This window comes from Haliaeetus leucocephalus, unplaced genomic scaffold (assembly GCF_000737465.1).
Source record: "Haliaeetus leucocephalus isolate CR32 unplaced genomic scaffold, Haliaeetus_leucocephalus-4.0 Scaffold555, whole genome shotgun sequence".
NCBI classification, from domain to species: domain Eukaryota; kingdom Metazoa; phylum Chordata; class Aves; order Accipitriformes; family Accipitridae; genus Haliaeetus; species Haliaeetus leucocephalus.
In genome coordinates this window covers 3,222,259-3,247,985 of record NW_010972991.1, presented here as the reverse complement: position 1 = coordinate 3,247,985, position 25,727 = coordinate 3,222,259, and the positions used below count along the sequence as shown (strand labels likewise).

The following is a 25,727-nucleotide window of genomic DNA, read 5'->3' as shown; positions in this document are numbered from 1 at the left end:
TTGTTTGCTGTCAGCTCGGACCATTTTCACAGTCACCCAAGCGATCCATATTTTTACAGCCCTTCCCATGTCAAATCTCAAGACTTTGAGATCAGCTTTGTCAGCATCGATACTACCATTGATCTTTACAGCCTCAGGTGAGAGTAGTATGCTCTGAAATGAGCCTTAATATTCAGTGGAGGTTTATATATCCAGCAGAAGTTGTACCTGAGCAAAATGATCTCTGCTAGCAGTGTTGACTTGAAACAGTGAGCAAAGAAACAGAATTCTTGGTCCAGGAAACTCAGGGCCCAATTAAATAAAATCTTGCCTTGAAAATAATGACATCTCTGTTTACTACATGATTCTTCTTCAGTTTGCCCTTGTTCCTAGAAACATAACTTGCTTTTTGGATCCCCGTGTCTCAATAAGATTATTTTAATTGCATCACTCTAGTGGGGAAGGCAAGGAAAGTTGTTGAAAATTGCTGTTCAGTAGTTGGGTTTTTGTGTCATTCTCAGATAATTCCTCTCACAGTTCCTAGATTTTTACTCAGCTCTTGGCACAGCAGTTAATTTGCTAATAGACCCGGGGTCCTTTTCTCTCGGAGTACAGTTTCATCCTACTCTTTCTCTGAAGTCACAAACCCTTCAGCGACGTGGCTCAGGATGGGGCCCTGTGCAAGCTGTAACAGGACACTGTGCAATTTACCCGTTGAGCAACTGATAAAAGGGAAATGCAAGGACCTCTGCTTATCATTTTTTCTGGAGTGTAGTTCCTCATTGCATCTTTTCTTTCATAAAATAAAGTTTAAACTCCTGCTTTCTCCTACAGCGGGACTTAGCATAATGAAAAACAGTAGCAAGTGCAACGAGCAGGCAGGGGGATCAATTCTTCCCACTAATCTAGTGTTTGTACCTGGGACAGTGCAGACCACTGTCTCGGCAAAAGCAGGATCTCTACTTATTTCAAAGCAATGTTAAGTATTTATCCTTACAGTGTCACACTGGTTTTAGTTTTCTTGTGAAATACACTGATAAAATAAAAATGAGCAGTAATAGCAATAGCTTAAAAATATATTTTATCTTTTTTTTTTTTTTTTTTTAGTAATGAAGTGATGCAGAATGCAACTGTTGGCTTACTCAGATTTCTCACCTAGACCTCCTGTAAGGGGATGTATCTTGTTTTTGTTCCAAAACATCAAAATCATTGCGTACTTTTAATTTTACTGTAAAAAAAGGAGGTGCCCACAGACTGAGAATCATGAAACCGAGAATATATACCAGATACAACTTTCCTGAGGGAAAATCCCATGAAGCAATACAGCTTTTCTGCAAAAGTTAGTTTTGCGCTCCTTGTTTGGGTCTCTGTCATGCATAAAAAAATGATACTGTTTCTTAGCATGCAAAGAGGTGTGATGTATGAAACTTTCTGTATAAGAAGATGTGCACCTGAAACAGCAAAATGCGTTTGAGTTTCCTATGTCTGCCCTATAATAGATTTTGTTTGGAACAGATCTGAAAAAAGATTGTACATCAACGCAAAGCTGTCATGGGGACTTTTTATAACTTTTCATCTTTCAGTAGTATGATTAGAAAAACGTAGTCTCAGTGATTATGGTCTTGTTTTAAATCATTTAAGAGCATTAACATGGTGTTTGACTTCATCTTTTGATTAATTGATCTATTTACCAGTGCAATTTTGATGTAGAGTGGTTCAATGGTATGGATTGCCTCCATCTCTTGCAGGAGGCTGTCGAGGGCAGATGTTAGGTGTCCCCACCAGGCATTCTCTGGTGGGTGTCAGGAGGAAACCTCCCAGGCTTCCTCCACCCAGCGCAAGGGAAGACACCAGGTCCCTCCTGGCCATGGAAGCAGGTCAGCCAGTGGTGGGAAGACCAGATTTATTGCCCTACTGAAAAATACTACAGTCAGGTGCAGGGACCCTAAATATCCCTGATCCTATGATTAGCTACCCTTTAGATCCCCTTTCTTCCACCTTTTCCCATCTCCTTCTCTTTCCCTTTTACCAGCCTCATTCCCTCTCAAACAAACCAGCCACCTCTGATCACTTTTTTCCATTGGTCACAGTTTTTGCTACATCCTTATCCAAATTTGGTATTTCTGATATTGTTTCTTAGGTAATCTCAGATTTGTATAGACTCACCTCAGTGCTGTTAGCCCTTGCAAGATCGTGCTTCCCAAAAGGTCCCCAATATAGTCTTTGAGTTATTTGTGAGAAATGGCCAGACCTCACAGAATTTTCCCATAAACGTCTGTGAAATCCAGCTATCCCTTACGGCACAATTCCTAAGTTTTTGTCACCTTCTGATGTTGTTACTGTGAGGGTGACAGAGTGCTGACACAGGTTGCCCAGGGAGGTTGTGGAGTCTCCATCCTTGGAGATATTCCAAAGCCATCTGGACATGGTCCTGGGCAACCAGCTCTAGGTGGCCCTGCTTGAGCAAGCGGGTTGCACCAGGTAACCTCCTGAGGTCCCTTCCTAAACCAGTCTGTGATTGTGCGAACCTGTCAGCGTCAGAACATGTCTTACCCCTTCCCACAGAGCATGTTCCAAGTGCTGCCCAGTTACACGGGCTCTTGGATTCTTTAGTTGTGTTCTGCCAAAGATACCTTCTGCAGTGCCATTGCAAGACTGGGTGTTTGTGCTAGTTGCACGCTAGGTTTACCATTTTCTAGAAGCAATACAAAGTAACTACTGGATGTTATTTTAATGAATAAATACAAGTCATGACTTAGAAATCTGTAATGCTCCCCATATACATTTCACTGGATAAAATGCAGTCACGATAACATATTAATGATCAGTAACAGTAATGAGATTATACAAACACCTAGAGTTCCTGAGTTCATTTTGCTTTGTGGTGTTCAATGTTTACCAGTCAAATTACATTCATCCTTTAAGTTCTGAAATATGTTTAAATATGCTGTGAACTACTTTGATCTCTGAATCTCTCTTGCTAGTGCAAATGATCTGTTACAAGATCTAAAAAGCACGCAGATTTGTGCTAAGAGGTATTTACAGAGAGGAGATATATAAGTATATATAAAATTCCAATTCCCTATGTCTCCAAACCTTCATTACGCAAATCTGTGCAAAAAGGTATGACAGAATATTAGGTTGAAAAGATCTTGGCTCGAGAACATAGATTGCAGTATTTTACACACCCAGATGTGAGTGACTATTTGATTTAGAAAGCAATCACGTCAGGTTCAAAGGACCACGCTAACTGCTCTTTGTCACATAGCAAAGGGTACATACATATGGAAAAAATCCCTAATTTGTGACATTTCAGATAACCCAGTTATAAATCTTGAAGCAGTTCGATGAAATGCATCATTACTATTTGACATAACTGTCTTCAGACAAAAAATTCAGAAAACTCGTTAACATCCACTGTTGCTGATGTGCTCTTTTAGTTTATTTATTTTAAAAAGCTGCTCTTAATATAAATATTATACATAAATATGGGGGTGTCTTCAGGAGATGAGGTTAAAATGTGGTCCTCTACACATAAAAGGTCACAACTTTGCAAGCCTACCTACCTTTGCAGTTAGGCATGATATTACCACATTTTACTTTTCACTTAAAAACCCCTTTGTTCTCTGTTGCATATCTGCTAGACTGTGAGCAGCTGAGTTATGCTTTTAGATATGTCTGTACTCCCAGCTCAGGGCTAAGCAGGAACTGCTTTTCTCAGTGAGTTAAGCCTGTTCTTAACTTTGTGACCACTTTGTGACATCACAGGCCATTACCAGTAGTTGAAGGAAATGCCACTTGGGAAGTCAATGATTTTAGTTTTTTCCCCTAAAAGACAAAAATGACAGAAGTATGGAGTCACTATAATCAGGTGTTTCTTGGATGCCAGATGTTAGATACTTTCTTGGGGTTATTGACGCCTTTCTGATCCATTGTCAATGACAATGAATTATGCTGTATGGACAAGACAAAGGCTCCTTTTCTCAACGTAGGTAAGTTCTGTAAAGATGGTTTTCAGCCTTGTGGAGAATACCAAAGTAAGACTTAATTTAAGTTCTTGAGCTGTAGTTAGTCCTTGCCTATGCAGTCACCTTTGTACAATGGTGGGCATCAACCTTGCTGAAGAGTCATCTGCCTCACTTGGCTCTTGACTTAGAGTCTCTCTCAGTTTATCCTGCTTGTGAGCAGGTTCTAATATCAGGTGCACTGGGGACGTTCTCAGCATATGCCATGGCTGAGATAGCACCCTTAAGAAGGTCTCTAGTTAACATTCAGAAGAGGAAATGCAGAAGCTGATTTGATCATCAGCTGGTGTGCTTGTGTGTCTCAGCTGTCGAAGGACTGCAGGACCACAGAATGCTCTGGGTTTCCCTTCTAACCCCTCAGGCTTTTTTTTTTTTTTCCCCTGGTTGTCTTACATTTAGTCTTCATAGTATGTCGGTGGCAAGTGAAGGGTGCTCTTACGCTTGCTCCCTGTGTATATAAGAGATTGGGCTTTCTTCTTTCTGGTACTTGCAAAAGAAGCATTGTCATCCCCTGTTAAGGAGAGGTAGGAAGCGATACTTTCCCTCAGGCCATAGCTGAGACAAGAATCATCCATTGCTGCCAGGGTGCTTTCAGTATCTTCAGTGACCTCCAACCTTCAAAAGAACAAAATTTTGTTACTGTTTCAGCTACTTGAACTGAGCCTATTAATATAATATTAACAGTTGTTAAACCAAATGATGTTAATTTTGTTGTATAAAAAATTGCCTAGCTCATACATCACGAAACATTTCTGTCTCTTAGCGATTTTCTGAAATAATCACTACAACAGTAGTATCTAAATATTTTTCGGCATCTGGAAAGGAAATAACATCTGTATACTTTCTCTCTTCTTAATCTGTATGAAAAACGGCCTTGATACTGCACAAAATTTTCTTGCATTTGTAAGCAAATGAATATGCTTTGTGAAGGAAGGGTAGTGGAGGGAAATTTACACTTCAAAAGTAAGACGTGCTTTTGTTTCTGAAGGTGGTTGTTTCACCAGCTTCTGAAACCTGACCTACTTTCTCTAGCCCGCAGTCATGATATTAGAAATCTCATGAACCTCGAGCTGGGCTGTGTATTGAGACACACACAGCAGGAACGATTTATTCTGGGATAATGTGTTCATTGCACTTGTGCTGCTTCTTGGATGGCCACCATGTGAACAAGGGGGAGCTGTTTCTGACTCTCAGGGCTCACCTGTAAGCCATCGCACATTAGTGTGCCATTGATGGTGGACCTGACTAGGCTTTATGGCCTGGCTCTTACTCCTGTTCCCTTGATGGAAGGGACTCATGGGGCCCAAAGGGACCGCATATGTGGCCACACTCTTAGCTGGATAGGAGAAATGGTTGAGTGTTAACTATACTTTCTTTCAAAGTTAGACCAAGATGATCAGTTAGAGAGCTGGACATCCAGTTTTCATGGGTTAACCTGCTGTCAGCAGCTTTGAAGATTGTCTAGTCTCTAAAACTGGTCTCAAGAGAAGGAAATGGCTTTTTCTTCTGTGTTGTAGATACAAGTACATACGAGGCTGGAAAAAACCCTTGTTGGTTTTGGCAGCCTGTGTTCTATGTGGTACCTGTGAATATTTCTCCAGCTGAAGTTTTTATTCCGCATCACCACAGGAGGAACTTGATTCATTACGCTGTTGTTGTTAGTGCACTGGGTAAGACAAGGTGTTGTGAGGACACAGCAGAGACCATCAGCAACTTCTGAACAGGGAAATGAAGACACAGTTAATCTTTGCTCACTGTTTTCTTCACTGTTTTCCTTCTCTGATGCATGCTCAAATAAACAGTTTTGGACACAGTAGTAGCAGTAGTCAATAAATTGTGCATTCTCAGCAAGGACACTACCACAGGCTTAACTTTTTCCTTTCCTCATACCTTTGCCTTTTATTTACCATGGGGTATAATTCCCACAGTACAAGTAAGGAAATGAGACACAGAAAGATGAAGTGACTTGTCCAAAGTCTAGAAGGAAGTTTGTGACAGAGCAGGGACTTAAAACTAAGTTGTCTGAGTCCTTAGTGAGTTCTGCTTTTGCCTCCCATCATCTCAGCCATGCAAACAGAGTGTAAAATAGATGCAAGATGCAACCACTCAGATTGGGTTGTACTGCACCTATTCTGCTGTGGAACATGGCTATGGAATGAATCAAGGTTCACATGTTACTTTCATCTATGTTCTTTCTCTCTATCCTCTTCTCTTTGTTCCACTAGGAACATAGCATATGTTCTTCCACCCAAGTAGAGAACATTGTGGCTGAATGCCAGTGTTTTACCGCTCTGAACCTTATTTCAGGGTGAGATTCTGTATCTTCTCATGGTGGGGGAAGGAGGAAAGCTAAATCTCACTATGTCTCCTCTTACATCTATAACTCAAGTAAAAAAGTTAATTGTTACAAGTTTTAGGTTCCCCCCCCCCACACCGCCCTTGAATTTTAGGCTTTGATTGCTTGCTTCTTTCTAAATGGAGAAAGGCGTCAGCTAACTGAAATGTTAAAAAAAAAAAATCCTCTCCAAATTCTCACTCCTCTGTTTATATCATTGGACTTGAAAGTTTCTTTTGCATGTTTTGAATGTGAATATGGCTTTTCTCCCCAGTTTATCAGAGTACTCTTTGGCCAACACGCTTTTTCATTTACCTATGAGAAATGCAGATATGGTAGCTTTACACTTTTGAAATTACAGAGTACCCATTACTAATTAAAGCACAGAACCTATTGTTCTCTTGTAACTTTTATGCAATTAACTTATTGCAATCTTCCTTCCTCATTTTATAATGTTCTCATTTTAGTGCATGGTAACTGCAGCCACTTAATTGTGTCATTTGTCAAGTTCTCTCTCTGACACAGGTTAAATTGCCATAAATGTGGAAAACTATCACTGCAACAGGTGTCATCCGCTGGACTGATACTAGTCAAAATGACAGCTGAATCTAGATTTGAGCTAACAGCTTGAGCCCCTTGAGATAACTTCTGCTGATAAAATCCAGCCATACTCTTCTAAAGCAATAGGGAAGAAACTATCAACATTTCTGAGAATTTTCTGCTGCAGATAAGGTTGTGTAGTGTAGTAGTTCCTAACAGAAACGTGGTTGCAGAACCTGGTCTTGCATGTCCTGATGCTCTCTGTCTCTACGGTAAATAAATAAATGGCAGACGTGTCCATGCTGGTAAACAAAGTGAGCCAGGAGTTGAACTCTGGCCTTGGGACCCAGAACCATGACTTGCATCTATACAGCTTAACATTTTTGTACACCCAAACTTTGAGTTTAGCTGTGCTCTGGGAGGAGCTGGCCATCGCTGGCCTGTGCTAACCTCCAAACTGTATTTGAAAGTTGACTAGGAAGTGCTAGACACTAGTGTTTGGACCAAAAAGTATTATTGATATGGCCATACAATATCATATACCAGTACGGGCAGAGCCTATCTGTCTTTATTTAGCTGAGTTCTTGGGTTGCTTTCAGTTGTACTGTTAAGGGTAGCGTATTTATATTTAGGATCAAAAATAAAGTACAAGATATAAACCAAAAGTTTTTCCATTATTTGTTCTGTGGCAGTAGTTAGAAGTCTCGGATATAGGCAAAGCTTCTTGTCTGGACCTTTGACAGATAGTTTTAGAGTTGCCAGTGGAAAATATGTTTATTCTGCGGTTCTTTTTACCTGAGTAGTGATTCACAAGGTCTTCAAGGCACTGAAAGGTTTGCCGTGGAGAGATGTAATACCAGTTATTTGGAAGGCGGAAAATCCTGTAATGTTTCACTTGCCTGTGCCGCACCGACAAGGAATATAACCCTGGAGAAAGAGGAGAACTAATTACACCAAAGTAGGGCCCTAATTCTGGGTGGATAGCAGTGACTGCAACCAGAGTATCTGTAAAATGTGGTGCCATGATCCAAAAGGTCCCAGGAAGATCTGAAAAAAACTGAGTGGCCATCCTAATTTCTACTTACATAGTATACTTCATATATACTTAAGTATAACAAAGGGAATAAAGGGCCCAACTTCAGGGCCTGAGATTTTGATTGAATTTAGATTTCTGGTGTGTTTTTCCTTTATTTTTGCTGGTATGGGATTTTTTTAAATGGTGTAAAGGAAATAGGCCTTTACAGAAGTTGTTTGCCTTCCTCTGAAGAGGGGGACCAGACTTATGTGCTGGTATGCTGATTTAGTCAGTTCCCAATAATGTAGTAGCTGATACCTGATAATGCAGTCCTGGCAGGAGATGACAACTTAGATTTTCCTGTTTCTTTGTTTAAAATTATTGTGCAGCGTTTAGTTGGTAAGGACCCAATGTTGATCCTAAATTTCTTTGAATTTAATATAGGTATTATGAAACTAATTAGCCTGTGGTATGCAAGAAGTCAGAGTAGGTGATTTATTATTCCTTTCGAACTGTAGCATCATGATACTAGGATGTGTCCTGGTGCTTCAGAAAAAGGGAAGATAACACGTTGCACACTGGGAGATGAGTTCCCACTGAAGAGAATAAAAGTATAAAGTGTGTATAGTACAATTCCCATGTAGCAAAAGAATTGCTATGAAAGAAAATAAAATTGAAGGCACCTCATTTTTAAAAAGTAAATAAAAGAACAACCTGTTTATATGGGAAATGCCCTTATCAGCCACCCCCGCTGCTTGGTGTGCATTTTATAGCTTCTTCGGGCAATCTTTTGTGGACCGCGGCAAAGCTGTGACTTTTCCTCCATTTGAAAAGTCCCACTGCCTAATAAGCTTTGCATGCGACCAAAGTAAATAATAGTGTTTAAACAACTGTGTCTTGTTTGTGCTGATGCCTGTGGAACTTTCCATGCCCATCGCTAACCCTGTTTCCAGCACCGCTCATAACGTAGGTGACTGGTGAAGACTGGCATGCTGCACTGGGTGCCTTTGCCTTCCCATTACATAAATTTTCTGGTTTCAGACTGATCCATATGAAGCAGGACAGGGAGTGAATTAAAGACCCGTAAAACTGTTAATGCCTGAGATCAAGGGGGGAAAAAATCATATTTTCTCACCTTTCCTAGTTTCACTCTCTCTGATCATGAAGGAGCCGACCTTGGTGTTGGGTAGCTGTAGAAGTTCCTCTGCTTTTTCTCTTCCCAGCCCTTCAAATAACCAGCTGTGAAGCAGGAAAAAACAAATTCTGAAATTTGGACACCAGTGAAACAGAGATCAGCATGTGGCCGTGAAAGCGCAGCATTAGCCAGGAAAAGTGACTGCAAAAATAACACTGTGGCTTTCTGTATTTATTCTCTCAACTATGTCCAGGCATATTTCCCCAGTTTATGGAGAAAAACTCGCTCTCTTTGAGTTCCATTAACTTTTGTGAGACTAAGAGAAGAGTGAATAAAGTTTGGACTTATTAGGGAAAACAAAACCTTTCGAGTGGCCTCGATTGGAATTGTTGGGGACATATCCATGTGGTATATTGATGGCATATCTGTGGCATTATTTAAATTCCTCTTTTTCATTTAAACCACTTTTGTAAACCCTAAATTGTATTTTATTGTATCATAAACAAATGCAAAATAAAATACAATTATTCTGCTTATGCTAGGGAACAGTCCAGCCATTTCAGTCAACTGGCTTTGTGGATAAGGGAAAGTGGAATTAGTCCTACTGATTTTCACCATAGCTTGGTGCGCTGCTGTATTTTGCCAAAGCTAGTGTCTACCTACGTAACTGAGCTTGCTCGGCTGGTGTAGGAGTTACTGGCATTTCATTTTAAAGTTGTTCTCGTGTGTTTGATCCAGTCTGCTATCAGAAAAATGGTCTTGGGGAAGCTTCAGACAGTAGCTTCCATTACCATATCTGTGCCCTGTCTTTGGGAAAGCATCTCTGTTTCAGGAGGATGTAAAAGCATATTAAAATTTAGGCACTTGCATAAGTCTCAGTGAAGTTCACAGTTCATATGCTTAAAATTAAACAGGTGTTAAAATGTTTGCCAGAAAAGTTTTAAGTGTGTGCTTTAATGTTTTTTTTTTTCCTGACTGGTGTCTAGGGCAACAAGAAACCTCTGAACCTTCCTTAGCTCTTCCAGTGTGAGAGTTTATATTCTTGTAAGACTTACTAGTCTTTCTATTTGTTCTTTATGGTCTGTTTTTCATGAGCAACTCTAGCTTAACATTTAGTCTCTGTAAATATTAAAAAATCTTGCTAAATAGGGTCTCTTTATCAATGTCTTAAAATTAGAGATCAGTCCATGCAACAGAAGTATTTTAAATATCTTATATGACATTTGAGGGGTTTTTGACCCTTTGCAACATTTAAAACTAGGATTTTCCTTTTCATATAAACTAAACTTAGATGTGGATTTGATATTCTCAGATTTCAAAGGACCTATTTTAGACTGTCAATAAATAAAATTTCTGTCTCTCCTAGTCACTGTTGGCATTGTTTTGATTATGACCCTGAGTAAGTAATCAGGGCAGTATATGTAGAAATGTAGTGGTGAAAGGCTATAGGAAATGCATTTACTTACCCGTGGTAAACCTTTGCTACATATTTTCCTGGAATATAGTTTTCTCGACCTGTTGTAAGGGAATGGACTCTCCACCACCCTCCTTCACTGTGAAAGCAAGAGAAGGGATATTTTCAGATATACTTTCAGAGCTTGTCCTCATTTTAGAAGCGAGTTGAGACATACAGAGTAGCCTGTAACCTTCTGTCTGTGTTCCTGAATCTACGTATTCAGAAAGGGCCCCAAGTTTGTTTCATTTAGAGTAGTTCCATTTCTAAACCTACATCAGGGTTAAATTTGGACACAGAAATAAGCTACATTTGTTCCATTTAAATTACGTAAGTAATAAAATATTTTTCTGTAGTTAAAAGAAGAAGGGTAAATACTCAGTGGTTAAACCATGCTGTGCTCTGCCTTCCCACAGCTAGACTTGTACTGGTATCCAAGATATTCAGCTTAATGGCTGAGTATGCTGTGTCTGGACAGCCCTGTAGTTACTCCTGTAACATCAGGGTAGAGACACTCAGCAAATGGACCCTGCCTGCCTGGGAACAGGTTTTCAGTCTAACAGAACCTGGTTCATGGTTTGCTCTTCTCCTTTTCTTCAATGAGTTGCTGACCAGACTCAAATAAAAAAGACCTCATAGCTGAAACTAGGTGACTAGATGTATATTTTTTCACAGATATATCCTAGGTTCTTGCTGTGATGCTGAATGCTGGCTTTGGCTTTTGAATCCCTTAGGAAGGGCAGGGTAACAAGAATTTTCACCAGGATGCTGTGGAGCTTTAGTGATTACTGTAAGGATGCTGATGATTGATGGGTTCTCTCCACCTTTTCCTTTCACAGTTTGGATCTAAATAATACTGTGTCTTGTATTTGAATGCTGGTTTTGTGGATGTTCATATAAATGCTCCCAAATAATGCCTGGACTGCAGACCAGAGTCTCAATGTATGTCAAATGAGCTAAGTTGAAAACACTTAGGTTAAACCTCCTGAGTTATAACCACTGGGACCATGGTCCAGAATGTATATGCTGAGGGAAAAAGGGAAGTGTCTACTGCTCAGAGCTGGAAATTTCAGGGCCCCTCAAGTTTTGTTTGTGGTTTTCCAGATGACATGAAATTATCTATAAGAAGGTTAGGTTATTTTGGTTTTTTTTTCCCTGCAACTCTCCCAGATAGAACCAAAAATTGCAATAACAAAAAAACCCCTGAGAGATTCAGCATCTCCCTCTCTCCCAAATGTAATATTACTAACCCTGAAAAATCTCTGTGATGATTAAAAGTCCCAAAGCAGCACATCTCTCCTTGGGCAGGAGCCACAAAAATTAGGTAGACTGGGGGGATCATTGGAGGACATCTGCTTTGACTGCTGCCAGCTAAATTCAGTTGTTCATCTGGTAATGAAAGGTGCCTGACAAGTGTGGAGAGTGAGAAACTGTGCCAGTGGTACTTATCCTGCCAACCCAGAGCAGTCACAAACATCTGTGAAGAGTTATATTTTCTATGGGGGTTCCATATATCATGTTCCTGGCAGAATTGGTGGGGCTGATTGCCTCTACCCATAATAACTTTGGTAGAAGGCTGAAAAGCCGCCGATATTATAGCGGTACATGCTGCCCACTCGTGCTGGCTTCTCCGTGGTGACTCCTCATCACTTGTGCTCTGGTCGTGCCTGCCGTGCTACTCTTCTCTTCCACTGCATTTTGCTGCTTTGAATGACTTGAGAAAAAGTTTATACCTACAGCTTATGTGCGGCAAGAATAATCTGCAGGCAAACGGTTCCTATGAACATCAGCACGTACCCCAGTAGGGAAGAACAGGTCCGTCATTAGGACGCTGTGCCTTGCATAGAGCATTGGAGTGTCTTGTCTTCTGTGAACAAGCTGATTCAAAAGAGGAGGAGGAAAGTTCCTATCAAGGCTTGCTTGGACTCTTATTTACTATTAGGAGAAGCTCTTGATCACTGCACAACAGACAAACGTGATAAATACTGCTGCTACAGAAGCCTAGTTCTTTTAGAAGTTGTTTGTCCAGTAGATCATACTATGCAGCACATACATGCATACGATACACCACACTTATAATTCCCATTGATACAGGCATATGTAGTTATGCGGTGTCGTGAGGGCTCGTAGGTGTTGGAAGCTGGGAGTGAGGCTTTAAGCTGGAATTTCCAAGCTAAAGCAATGGTTGTACCATGTCGTGTGTGTTACACAAACTGCAGAAAGGTTTAAACAGCTAGAAGTTACCAGAGAAGAATTTCCCTGGTTTGGGGAAGCTCTCCATCAGCAGAAAATTCTTCTAGTGGTATTGCCTGAGCCTTGTGACCTCTAGGTTCAGGGAGGCAGGGAAAGCACTTTGTCAGCAGAACATAACTGCAGCCATTCTGGGTCAGACCAAAATTCCGCATAGCCCCGTATGTTGTTGCTGACAAAGGCCATTGTAGGTCATGGTGGCCTGCAGAAAAGTCCGGTAATTCATCAGCTGTCTGTGATACATCTCTTGAGTACTTCTGTCCTCCAACTATATGACGCTCTGACTTCTTCAGGTAGAGAATTTTTTTTAATGAATTTAGAAATCCTCAGGGAATTTCTCTTCTCTGAATGTGCCTGGTCTCCCCTTGAATCCATCTGCTCCACCAGCTGCAAAAATGAAATCTTTCATTTCTGTTTAAGCAGTGCAAGTTTAAGCACAGTGGCTGTGGGGCTAAGTAACTTCTAGGAGGTCACTGTGAGCCAATACAAGCTGTGTATAAAAGAATTTCAGGGCTTCTAGCTTCCATTTTTCAAGAAGTGTGCTCACTCTTGTGTGTGGCAATATTTGCACTATGCTTTAAGACAGTCAGAACTAGTGCTCTTAAGCCTGCTTCCTTCTGGGGCTCATACATCTTTGAGTGGAACTGACTAGGAAATCTTTGACTTTTTTTTCGCCACTAAGAAAATGCAAAATCAATTTAAAAACTTAAGGAAAAAAAAAAGTGTGGGTTTTTTTTTAATTTTTGTTAGTGTTACCTTAAATCTAGGGTAAAATTCTAAGACCTGATTGTCAAGGAGTTGTTAGATAAAGAGGGTGAGAAAGAAAATGAGAGACACACCTGGCATACAGAAATTCAGAATAATTTTCCTTTTCTATGTGATGCAAACTATTTTTGCTCTTACTCTGTTTTCCACTAACATGGGGGGGACACTTTCTCAGAAGAATTTTTCAAAGCAGAATTCTGGGTTGAGTCCTACTTTAGAATAGAGTTTGAATCCAGCTTCAGAAACCATGTCAGAGGAATACAGGGATCAAAGAACAATCTGAAATCCCAAATCCTTAAACTATAGGGAAATTTACACCATGGCTAAGCAAATTCCTTGCAAATTCTAAACTCAGTTCATTTTGCCGAACTACATCCAGTTTGGGCTGGATGCATAAAACAGAGCTTTGCATCAATTTTAACAAAACCTAATTTAAAAAAAATGAATCAACTTACTCTGATAGCACACGTAGTTTTTCCCCTACGTGAAATATAGGTTGGCTTATGTCTGCTGAAGGATAGTCATAGAGGACAGCAAGGAAATCACTCTCCTGACCTGTTAAAGAAGAAAGAAAATGTCACTCAACAACAAGATAGAGTTCTGAAGCAGAAATGGATTTCTCATTATATGTCACAAATTACATAGTAGGTCAAATGGGAAAAAAAATCTCACTGAAATGTCGCTTGGTAAACATAAAGAGCTAAAGATGAGCCTATAACTTTATAAGAAGAATGTGAAGATATTAGAAATTAAAAAAGTCAATTGGTTAATTGTAAGCAACTAAATTTAGACCACTTTTTCTAGTAATTACCATATTTAAAGGACATACTCAGTTTGAAACTAGCAAAATTAGTAAGTATTTACAGTATTAGGAAGTAACGCCGTTTGATTAATGACACTGTCTCTAAATGCCTCCAGCTACAATTTTGAGCCAAGCTAATGCATTACATTTAGGGAAAGGAAGATGCATGTCGAATTGTTCCATCATTTAACACCACTGATACTTTCCAAAGGTATGAAATTAGTTTAGATCAAGGGCAATGAGAGTTTGGCCATTACTGCCCATTTCCCATCACTTTTTAAAATCAGCTTGATGAACAGCCAGAGCACTTTGTTCTCCCCCCTTGTGTGGAAACTGCACTAGAGGTCGCACACGATGCCCTTATCTTCAATTAAAGAACAGAGGCAACATGGGTGTTTACAATTAAATCATTGTACAGCTGCAATTTCCAGAAGCGAGGTCAGTAAGGAGATAAGAAGACCTTTTACATCAGCTGAGACGACTCTGGGCCTTGCAGCACTGTGTAGGACACGTGCTGAGTCTCCTGGGTTTCTGAAGGATGGAGGAGGCATTTTGCACAAGACTGGGACTATCAAACGTGCAAGAGCTCCTCATCCAGCAGGAATCCGTGGTGCCCCACAAATGCTGACGGGTGGGAGATTCAGAAATGTGTCATGCTGGGTGTTTTGAGCTCTTTGACAGAAGTCCTGGCAAGAGGGATTGTGAGATACAGTGCCTGCGTTTCTCCTGGAAGTGGGTCCCTTCCCTCTCCACCGGCACACGGGGAGACAAAGCTTTCCCTCTGCCTCCAGCAGGATCAGCACTCCGTTCCTTAGTAATACCATCTAGCAGTATGTTAGCAGAGGTGGTTTGATCTCCACACTTGCCTACTCTGTGCATCTCAACATGTGCAAAAATGGGAATGAGTTTGGGGGGGAGCGAAAGAAATTACCCAGAGAGATAGACACACTTCTGTATCTTGTTAGATTTTCTTGTTTAATATAGATTCCTCATCAATTTGTCTTTAAGGAAGATTTTTTTTTTTTTTTAGGGAAACCTAGAAACAGCATCCTGAATGAATGCTGAGACTGACTGTGTTTTCAGCATCTGTGTCCCAGGGCCTTACAAATAACTCACAGTGGTAACAGTGAAAGGCTGAAGGAAACATGCAAGCCTGCAGAAAATAAATGTTTTCGAGAGGAGAGATTTTACACTTGTTATCCTTACAGCAGTGATAATAAGAATATAAGTATTGAGGAAAATATTCCACATCTGTGGTTTAAAGGAAATAAAAAGCAGTGTTTTCTCAGTTCATTTTGAGTATCTGTTTGTTGTTATCTTATAGGGACTTGTGTTATGCAAAGTAGTGGGTCGTTTTACCTTAATATTCAAACTGACTGTAAGCATTTTTAGTCTTGCTAGCCTTTGCCCATTCAAGTAGCCCCATAATACAATTAGTGAGCATCCTTATGGATGCATAGATGTGGAGTCTGGAACAGGCATTGATTAGTTGGACATTGTGTTTAGTATTAGTATTGCCATGGTTTTCTTAGTTGATTAGTGTCACTGAATTAAACAGGACTAGTCCAGTACCTTCATATTTATCAGCCAGCCACTGTGATTAGTCTACTGTAACTTATTATACAATTAGTTCAACTATACTGAAGAAATTCTGTGCTGAGCATGCTTTTGATTGCTTCTCTGTTCTGCACTAAAAATTAAGAGATGGCTTCTCTGTCTATGAAACTGCTTAGTACCTGAGGCTAACAAGACCTAAGTATCGGTGCTGAGTCTTTTTCAACAAAGCAAAATCTTTAACCAGGACTACAAGAAATATATGCCAGAAGGTACATTGTAAGAACTGCAGAATGAGGATAAAATGCCGTCACCTAATTTCTCATTGCAGATTGTTAGACAGCAGTTCTACATGGAATGTCACTTTTTTAGCTTAATGACAATGCCTTTAGCAATGTTTTTTTTTTTTTAAACTTATGCTGTTTATTTATAAATGTTTTGTTTCCATACTGAAAGGGTGGAAAACAAGTGCTTTTCTGCTGTCCTTCCTTGCGTACTGGTGGTTTGCATTTTGTTATGCATGGCAGGGTACATGAGTTTACTCTAGCAAGACCTGTGTTACTTTGCTTACACTTTCATCTTTATATTCGTTTTTGTTTCAATTTTGCATGTTAATTTGTAGTTCTGAAAAGGAAGGAATTAATCATAGTGTTCACTGCCACATCCATGCAAACGTTACCTCTTAAACTACATGTACTGATATTAGAGTGAAAGTAAAGGGGTTTTGTACTACTCAAAAACTTTCGACTCTCCTACTCCACAAAAAAGACCTCATTTTAATTGGTATTTAAATCAAACCTCATTGGGTTTTTTGGTCATGTGAAGTACTCCACTGCACTCTACAACATTTTACAGAACCCATACTAGCTTCTTTCAAACACAAAAGCCTCGAAACAGGGACTAAACAAATGACACTGTTTCTCCACACCTAAATTTCACGGTGATCTAATAGATTTGATCTGCTGAGCTCCCCACACTTTTAAGTTGTAAAGAAAAAAGATCTGCCTGAGTTTTTCTAACACAACCTCTCCTCCGCAGTGCGAGTGTAGGTTACATCTGAAATGGAACAACTCAAAAGTTAAGAGTGGAAAGATCGAAGCACAGTCATTTCCACTGAATCAGGTGTTAATTCTGGTGGGGGTTTTTTGGGAGTAGAAAATGAATATGAAATACATGCTAGTTTTAGATGTCTGCATCCCTGGATATCTTGCAAAGTGTGAGACTGAATATTGCATGCTTCAAATTATTCATTGTGAATGGACTACGAAGCACTATTAAGAAAGAAAGGAGAGCATAGGCAAGGCATCCAGATCCAGCTCATCACCCTCGAAAAACGCTGTGCTGTGCACCGGTGTGCTCCACGTCTGGAGTGGGAAAGAGCTGCTGAGAGCTCAGCTCCCTGCATCATCCCAGCTTTACTGTCCAGCAGAAAGAATATGTTTTATGGCACGGCGTGTACCAGAGAGGGTAAAGGAGGGCACTCGTGTGTGTCTGGGAGGCTGTCTGTACAGCAGCCGTAAGGTGTGGCTGCAGAGTCACACTGACATACCCAAATTAGATCTAAACCAGCCAGCTTGGGAACTGAGAGTTATGCAGGTGCAGCTCAGTAAGGATTAACCCTCGATTCAGGGTCACAAAGGAGGAAAGAGGAAGGGGTGGGCTCACAAACCCTGACGATCCCTTGCTGCTGTAGCTACTCTGTTATCAGTACCTAGGTTATACCAGGGATGCCCATACTGTGGGCTTTCAGATGGAGTGCAGTCATATTTGGAGTCCAAATGTCTCCTTGGAAGATGCAGCTTATGCACTGTTCCCTTTCCTAGGACCAAGACTGAAGCACTGGAGGTGAGGAAAGCAGAAGGTTTTGCTTTCAGTGCAGCTCTGAGGCAGCATGAGGGGCTTATAGGGCTCTGATGAACACATTCACGCTGCAGATCGAATCTGCAGACTCCACTTATCTGTTTCCTTCCCACTTCGTGTTGGATATTCTTTCCCTTCTTTTCACTTTTGTTTCAGTCCTTCATTTTATTCGGTCTCACTGAATGAGCCCGTGTAAAACCTGCTTTTCCTAATAACTGTTTGGACTGTTCTAAGTCTGTAGATTGGATCCTCCACCTCACTTAAATCAAAGGTGGCTGTTCCTGGCCTCAGGGAAATCTTCTGTGTTTGGTGATGTCATTTGGATTTTGATCTGCTCAGGAAGAAAAATAGATGCAAACTCACTGTATTAACCCCAATATATGCTTTTAGTACCAAGTTCCTTTTCAAAAGTCTGTTTTCATTGGATTTGGATGACAGTACTGATGTCCGTATTCCCAACTTTAATTAGCAACATCTAAGCCATTATGAAACATGCTGGTCCGATCCAGACTAAGAGTTAGATCCAAAGAGCTATGCAAGCTGTTAAATCAGGATAACTTGGGTTGTAAGGGACCTTTAAAATTCATCTAGTCCAAGCCCCCTGCAATGAGCAGGGACATCTTCAACTAGATCAGGTTGCTCAGAGCCCCGTCCAACCTGACCTTGAACATTTCCAGGGATGGGGCATCTACCACCTCTCTGGGCAACCTGCTCCAGTGTTTCACTGCCCTCACTGAAAAAAATTTTTCCTTATATCTAGTCTGAATCTACCCTCTTTTAGTTTAAAACCGTTGCCCCTTGTCCTATCGCAGCAGGCCCTACTAAAAAGTCTGTCCCCATCTTTCTTTAAGCCCCCTTTAAGTACTGAAAGGCTGCAATAAGGCCTCCCTGGAGCCTTCTCTTCCCCAGCCTGAGCAACCCCAACTCTCTGAAGCTTGTCCTCATAGGAGAGGTGTTCCATCCCTCTGACCATTTTTGTGGCCAAAAAGCCGCCTTTGGGTGCTTAGACATAGGTATCTGGTGCAATTTCAGCTGTGTGAGTGTCTGAGACATCCCTGCGGCCTTGGCAGATGCCACTGCAGCTATGGGAGACTTGTTCCCTCCCCAGGTGGCAGCAGCAGGTCAGGCAGGATCTGACGAAGCACCTTTCTAGATGTGCTAGACATGTAGGAGAGTGCAAGTAGATCGAGCCCTGAATTCCTAAATGGGTAATTTCCCCTTGCAATTGCTGTGCTATCGAAGTTTGCTGAGTTATCTTGTAGGGGTACGTTCTATTTACATCACTTGAAGGGATGCACTTGGCTTTAGCCCTGATAAATCCTGACTTTATCATGTGCAGGAGCAATACAAACCTGGTCACAGCCATGGCAGCGACCCCTCACTCCCTTACTCATCAGCAAGGTCCTGCTCTGAGTGCACGCGTGTCTCTGTTTTGATGGTTATGGTATTCATGACAGCAGTTGGTGGGAATATCAACATAAAGTATTCTTCTTTGTAAAAAAAAAAGAAATTGTCAGTTCATGTTATGGGCCTCTGAGTAGCCATTAACAGTATTTGGTCTCTGCTTTATTAGGACCTACGGCTACACAGCTGCCCGTATCAGTTCTTGGCCATGCTGAAACCAGGGCTGGGTTTCCTTCCAGCACTAATGAAACCAGGCGGATTCCCTATCCTTATAATAATGAGCAGCCCAAGCGGACCATCTTTCATGGAGAACCCCAAAATTTTGATTAAGGCTTTCCCCCTTACAAAAACAACAAACAAACAAAACTAAAGCGCAAAAAGAAAAACCAAAACTGTTTTCTCTTCCTCACCTATGGGGAGTGATTTATTGCAGCTCTTCTACCAGCTGTCTCTTGTATTGCAGCATGAGAGCTGAGGCTGTAGTAACTCTCCACCTACTTGCAGTTTGGGAGTAGCAGGTCACTGAATCCCTCTTGCTTTTCCCCTCAGATGCATGACCCTTGCCAGCCTATGGGGGGGGACTTTGCAACCTGATTTTTTCACGTGTGGATGCATAGGGCAGATACGTTAGATCCCCCTTTGGCAGTTTGGCCTGTGAAATGTGTATTTCTGTATAACCTTTACTGATAAACCTGGTGACACGTTGTCTATGTGCTACTTTTAATGTGACTGCCTAACAGTGGACTTCAGGTTCAGTGCAAGCATAGCATTATAAAGGTTTTTAACCTTAAATGAAGCAACCCCAAGTTTCAAGAACAAATTTTTATATAATATCACATGCTAATACATCAAAACAATACAGTATTTCTGGTTTCTGAAATAGTGCTTCAGTGCTTTTTGTATTGGAAGGAACATCTTTCAAGGAGCACCAGCAAATAATGGTTTTAACATTTGGGCTTTTTAATTAACGTACTTCTTGGAAAATGAGCTAGAACGTACCTAAAAATAAGCACTGTCTAGAGGATGCCCTCCTTCTCCCACAGCAGTCACGCACTTGCCTGCTTTTACAGGAAGACACATGGATGAATGTACCATATATTCAGAGCATCTTTTTCTCTTGAAAGATATTAAACGAGTGCTTACCCGTTTGGCTTGGCACATTTGTTTCTTCGGAGGCTCTCGGCGTTTTTACAGTATTTCCCATTGCGCTCTCTAATTCCGTCAAAGCTCTTCAGAACTAAATCAAAGGAGACGTTGAAATTAAACATCAGAATAACACCTGCTGTGCCAACAGATGAGAAATGACCTAGTTTGGGTGTCTCCAGTTTTATACAGTTTTGCTTTTGAGAACTCTTGTGTCAAATTCATGTGAGAGTTTTACATACTTGCTAAACTCTCACCACTTGGTGCTTTTATCAGGGGAATAGCAGAAAACCACAGCTAGGGAAGTTGCTCAGAAGAACGCAATGTAGTAAAAGTTTCCATTACCAGAACCTCAGCACAATAGGAAGTTACAGCAAAGCCATGCCCGTACAGTCATTTCATATACAAAATGTTCTTTTCAGCATTTGGAGTTCTGAAGCTACAAAGAAATTAATTAGATTGATGTGTCTGGTTTTCAGCGCTGTGTGTATGTTATGTCGCTTTATTGCTGGACTCCAAGAACGTTGTTCGGTGTAGTTTTTTTCTGATGCAGTTGTGCCCTCAGCGAATGTAGGCAATGTTGTTTTTCCTCTTTCTTTTTTTACTTAAGTAACACCTTGCCTCAAAATGTTTGATCTCAAAACACTCCCCCTACATAAAGTCAGTGGTGCAAATTCTTCAGATACTTGTCTTAAAAAGTCTTGGTGGATGTACAGGAAACGGTATCAGACAATTGTGGAAATAAATATTGTGAGGGGGACAGTTCCTTCTCATGGCTTTATTGCACCCATCCTAATTCTACCTGACAGGGGACAGAGAGAAAAACCCTTTGGATGTCGAAGGTGTCTCATGCTAGGGTATATTTTCAAAGGCAGAGGAGAATAAGCTAGATATGTTTGAAATTGTACATTAAAGCAAAATAACTCAACACCACTTGCTGATAGGTAATTATTTTTAAAAAATATATTTCTGACAGTTGCCCTGTGAAAATGATGACAGGAGCTCTAGCAGCATAATGGAGGTATTCTGCATCTTTCAGTCTTTTCTAGCTTAATTATTTCAAAGATGATTACTGCCTTTGGTATGCTGCTCTTTACTTACAACAGGCTAGAGCCCGACAGTTCTAGCTGGAGAGGTGTCTAACTTGAGAAGTGGTACTGCTGAATCAGTGAGACTTTATTACTAATTGTCTTTTGGAATAAGATCGGCAGAATTGAGTGCATGGCTTAATAACGTAAATTTTGATGTCATACAGCGAGTTCAGGAAGACACCCTATAGAATAAAATGCCGTTCAAAAGAAAGAGAATTCGTCTCTTATCAAATGCAAGTAAATCAGTGCTAAAACAGATGGTAATGCACAGTTTGACTCTACCTCATCTGATTTCAAGCTTCTTAGTCCTTGTTCCCAAAGGCTTTTTGCTAGAAGTCTCTATTTCATGGGCCAAATGGCACATTACCCTTTCACTGTCTGCACTCAGGAACTAGCTTGTGGCACATCTGTAGGATGCAGCTGTGCCAGCGTCTTTCTGACAAGTGTCTGAAATCTGCTTTTGCAAGAACAAGAAACTGTTTCATTGCCTGATGTAAGAAGTCTAGAAGCTGAATAAAAAAGCAGCTTTAAATTTAAATAAACTATTTGGGTATTCATGTTTGAATAAAAGGGTCTCTCTTCATAGAAAACACAAAATCATTCTCCATTTAAATGCATCTAAGTTTCTAAAACTGAAATCAGAATTCATTTTGGCAGGCACTGTCTACTTGCAAGATTATAATTTCCTGAACTAACTATGAATATTTTTTCACAAGACCCAATTTTAATTTCTTCAACATTTTTCTCAGTTGTATCCCATCAAGAATAAGAGGTATGCTCATAGGAATAGTGCAGCCAGTACTTTGGCTACAGCTATTATAGAAGTTCCTGGCTCATCTTCAAATTAGGCATCAAAATTTCCTGGGCATGGCAATAGAGAGCTCAACAGGGCTGAAAAAATCAGCCAGAGAATTGAGATAAATACCTGTACAGGTTACCTCCACTGAGCTCTGTGCTGTAGTAGCTGCATTTTTGCAGTACTTAAAAAGGGCAGTTCAAATCTGGCTAAGTGTATAGTAAGCAAGCTGCAGTTACCTAAAATTTTGTGCAATTCCAGATAGGTGCCAAGCATGGCAGCGTAAATATCTTATGCCCATCTATAACTTTAACACATGCAATTGTTATTTAGATGATAACAGTACTTGAATTTTGTGTCACAAAAGTATGGAAAAATAAAAATAATAGAGTCCTACCTCTACATACCCCTTTATTCTGGGTGTTGGTATTTGAGGGCCAGGAGAGCAAGTCATCCTACTGGCAGACTTGTAACAAAGTGCTTTCAAGGGCTTTTTTCCTACTCTTAAGACACAGGGGATACAATTTTCAGGTGTGCCTGAGTCACTCTGGAAAGTGATATGTAACATTTGTACGTGATGGAAAGACTTCTGAGAACTTTACCTCACACTTACAAACTTTCTAAAAGCATGGCACATTTGAGCAAGACGCCTTCATATTCCTAGATGGTATTTAGGGCTCTAAACTCTAAACGTTGCTTTAAAAATACCTGAAGTGTGTTTGAAGGTTTGCTCATATGTAGTTTGTAATTAAAGCACTTGCTGTCTAGTCCAGATGGATTAAGTACCGGACAATGGGCATGTGCCTACTTTGTGTTTTTGCAGAGCACATCCCAAACTGGCCTGGCTCACTTCTGCCATACTAATCATCGTTCTTCTCAAAGGACCTCTGAAGTCAACAGGAGAGAGCATGCAGCTCAGTGCTGCTACTTTAAATGTGGAAGAATCTGACTTACGGAAAATACAAATGTTATTAAGTATTTACAGTAACAGTGAAGAGCAATGACGTTTTGGACTTTGATGTCACTGGCGTGACAGTTTGCTGTCTCTCATTATATTTTCCATGCTGTTTTACTGCCATTAATTACCGTTGGTGACAGCATAAAGTCTTGAAAGGGACTGAGAGTTCAAGCTGTTCTCTAGACTCGTGGCAGAAGTGTTCAATGAAAATAAGCAAATGGAAAGCTGTGACCGCTGCTGTTCAATCACTTATCCAGAGTGATTAAAAGGAAAATGACAGATATCAGACTAGGTTTTACCACTAAGGCCGCTTGTCATTATACGTTTGGGCAGAGTAAAGGTGCCTATAGTCCAGTCAAAGATGGTGGAGTGAATGCCCTGAGGTATGGCTCAACTCTCAGACATTTGAAAACGGGATGGAAATGGAAGACACTGGAAGTTTTGTTTGAAATGGGGCAGGGGGGGTGCAAAAGATTATTTCAACTTCATCACTGGCAATGGCGTATCACTGGTTTTAGAGTAACAGTGTATGAATCGGTATCTGGGTATTTCTAAAACAAGAGTGCACATGATGCTTCAGAGCATGCTAGAGCTTAATGGCCTAAGTAGCTTGTGCTCGCATCGAGTATTGGCAGTGCAATACAAATCCATTGTATCACTGTATGATAAACTGCATGGTGGTTTTCTGAAATTTTGAGATACTCCGTAAAAATAGACTTACAGGAAACTGTAGAGCATCTTGTGGCTGAGCCGATTTTTTATCATTTAAGTCAATAGCGGAACAATAACAGTTTTAGAGATGATATTCTTTTGAAATGGCGAATCTGCTCCAGGCACTGCATCTCACTTAAACTTGGTGACAGAGCTTGGAATACGAGTAGAGGTGGAATCCCTCTGTCGCAGAAGCAGATAATTATGCCAGTTCCAAAGAAAATTGTTCACTGAGGGTGATTTGGGAAGAATTAAGGAGAGGTAATAGACTCTAAGCTCATTTTGTCTTATCAACCCAAAGCCCCTTTGGGGTTGGAAGAGTGCAGCTGCTATTCAGCTTGGAGAAACCACTGTGCTGGTGAGCTGCAAACCAAACTCTACCTGCAGCTTTCCCCACTCCCAGGCCACCTCCTTGGGCTTGTGCAGAAATTTGATTTTAACCATTAAGATCACATTTGCAGTCTTCTAAGCTTTGGTCCTTCCTTCTGTCCCCTTTCCACCTGTGCACGTGCTGTTTAAGGAAAGCCGGTCTCTGCAGCCATAGCTGTTTGCAAACACACAACTAGTGGGATTTAGTGATCTTTAATGCTTTATTTTTGCTGCCAAAAGGACGGTGAGGAAACATCTACAGCCCCAGTCCTGCTTTGTGTCCTATTTATCAGTGGCAGAGCTCTCAGCAGAAACGAACTCTTCACCTGCCAAGACTTGGATCTCACTGACCTACATAGTAGGTCCCAAAAACCTGTGGTACAATTTACGCCTTCCGTTCCTGTGTGCAGCGCATGTAGCAATAATTTCCTCTCGCAGAATCTGTTCTCTGAGAAAATGCGCTTCTGGAGCAGTTAAATAACATGATGCATAGGAACCTCTGTCACTTTGTAAGAACTTTTTCAAAGTTATATTTAAAATGTTTGAAAATTAGTAAATATAAAGAAATTAAAGTAGTAAGAGAAATAAAAAGGCAAGATAAGCACCTGAGTAAAGCCCCTCTGCAAGGAATACTGCAGACTAGTAAAATTAGGACATTCATCATTCCTGAGATGCTATGCCTTATTTTATTTTTGTTACCTGACATTCACACCTATACAGCCAAGGTCTCAGAATTTAATTCTCAATAAGGTTCACAGGTAATGTCTGGATCCCATTTAGCTTGAAAATGAAAGCACAGGCATCCTGCTATTTTTCATGTGGGAAAAAAAGCAGCTTAGATTTCAGCAGCTGTATATTTTTTGGTGAATTTCCCTTACTTTGTCATTAATCCAAATAAACATCCTTTCAGCTTTGAGACACTTGTACCTTTGCACTGAGAAAGAACAATGTAATGCTGTAATCAAGGTAATTCACAGAAACATGCAACTATGAAACAACACAGAAATACCACATTATGTGAACTTCTAACACGTCGAATAAAAAGCCCACTAATCTGTGGGCTTGTATTTTGGGTTATAGCGAAATGCAGTTTGCTTCAGCATAAGGTCCTATGCACTTATCTTACTGTGAGCTTTCAGTAGAAATACTCCTTGTCCCTTCTATCTTTAGTACCATTCCTTATGCAAAGGATCAAGGCAGCCTTTTCTATTTCTACCTTTGGTGGTACTTGAAATCCATGGTCTGAGTACTGTCATTGTTAATGAAATAGAACTCCCGTTTATATAAATAAAATTGAAACGTTTGGTCCCGTATGCAGATAATCTAAAATGTATCAGAGCAATGATTACCTTTAAATGCTAGGCATGATATTCCAGGTTGCAGTGTTTCTCAAAAAAGCCGTAGTCATAATACTGCGCTTATGCTGCCAGCAAGGTTTAGCTGATCAAGTCAAGGAGCAGCCGGTCGAATGAGTGTGTTGTGAAGTTCACGCTGTCATGTAGAGCAGCATTTGCCAAACAGGCCACATACTTCCTCTCTGAG

At 40.6% G+C, this 25,727-nt stretch overlaps 2 protein-coding genes across 2 annotated transcripts in view; one reads left to right on the top strand and one right to left on the bottom strand.

Moving 5' to 3' along the window:
* TG (thyroglobulin) overlaps nucleotides 1–25,727 on the top strand; it is a 158,754-nt gene that overhangs the window by 92,941 nt on the left and 40,086 nt on the right. The gene's annotated exons all lie outside the window — the stretch shown is intronic.
* On the bottom strand, nucleotides 3,067–25,646 carry SLA (Src-like-adaptor). Its single transcript, XM_010576904.1, has 8 exons — nucleotides 25,535–25,646; nucleotides 20,261–20,354; nucleotides 13,953–14,052; nucleotides 10,496–10,582; nucleotides 9,030–9,133; nucleotides 7,675–7,806; nucleotides 5,588–5,720; nucleotides 3,067–4,619 (listed from the first exon to the last, which is right to left on the bottom strand). The coding sequence occupies exons 2-8, from the start codon at nucleotides 20,319–20,321 to the stop codon at nucleotides 4,400–4,402; spliced, it is 837 nt and encodes a 278-aa protein (XP_010575206.1). The 5' UTR covers nucleotides 20,322–20,354; nucleotides 25,535–25,646; the 3' UTR covers nucleotides 3,067–4,399.

Coding starts and splice junctions, on each gene's coding strand:
- SLA (XM_010576904.1), bottom strand. CDS start 20,321: ATGGGAAATACTGTAAAAACGCCGAGAGCCTCCGAAGAAACAAATGTG. Junction 10,583..13,952: donor AAACTACGTGTGCTATCAGA/GTAAGTTGATTC, acceptor TTGCTTTCACAG/TGAAGGAGGGTGGTGGAGAG. Junction 4,620..5,587: donor AGCTGGAGAAATATTCACAG/GTACCACATAGA, acceptor GTTCTTTTGAAG/GTTGGAGGTCACTGAAGATA.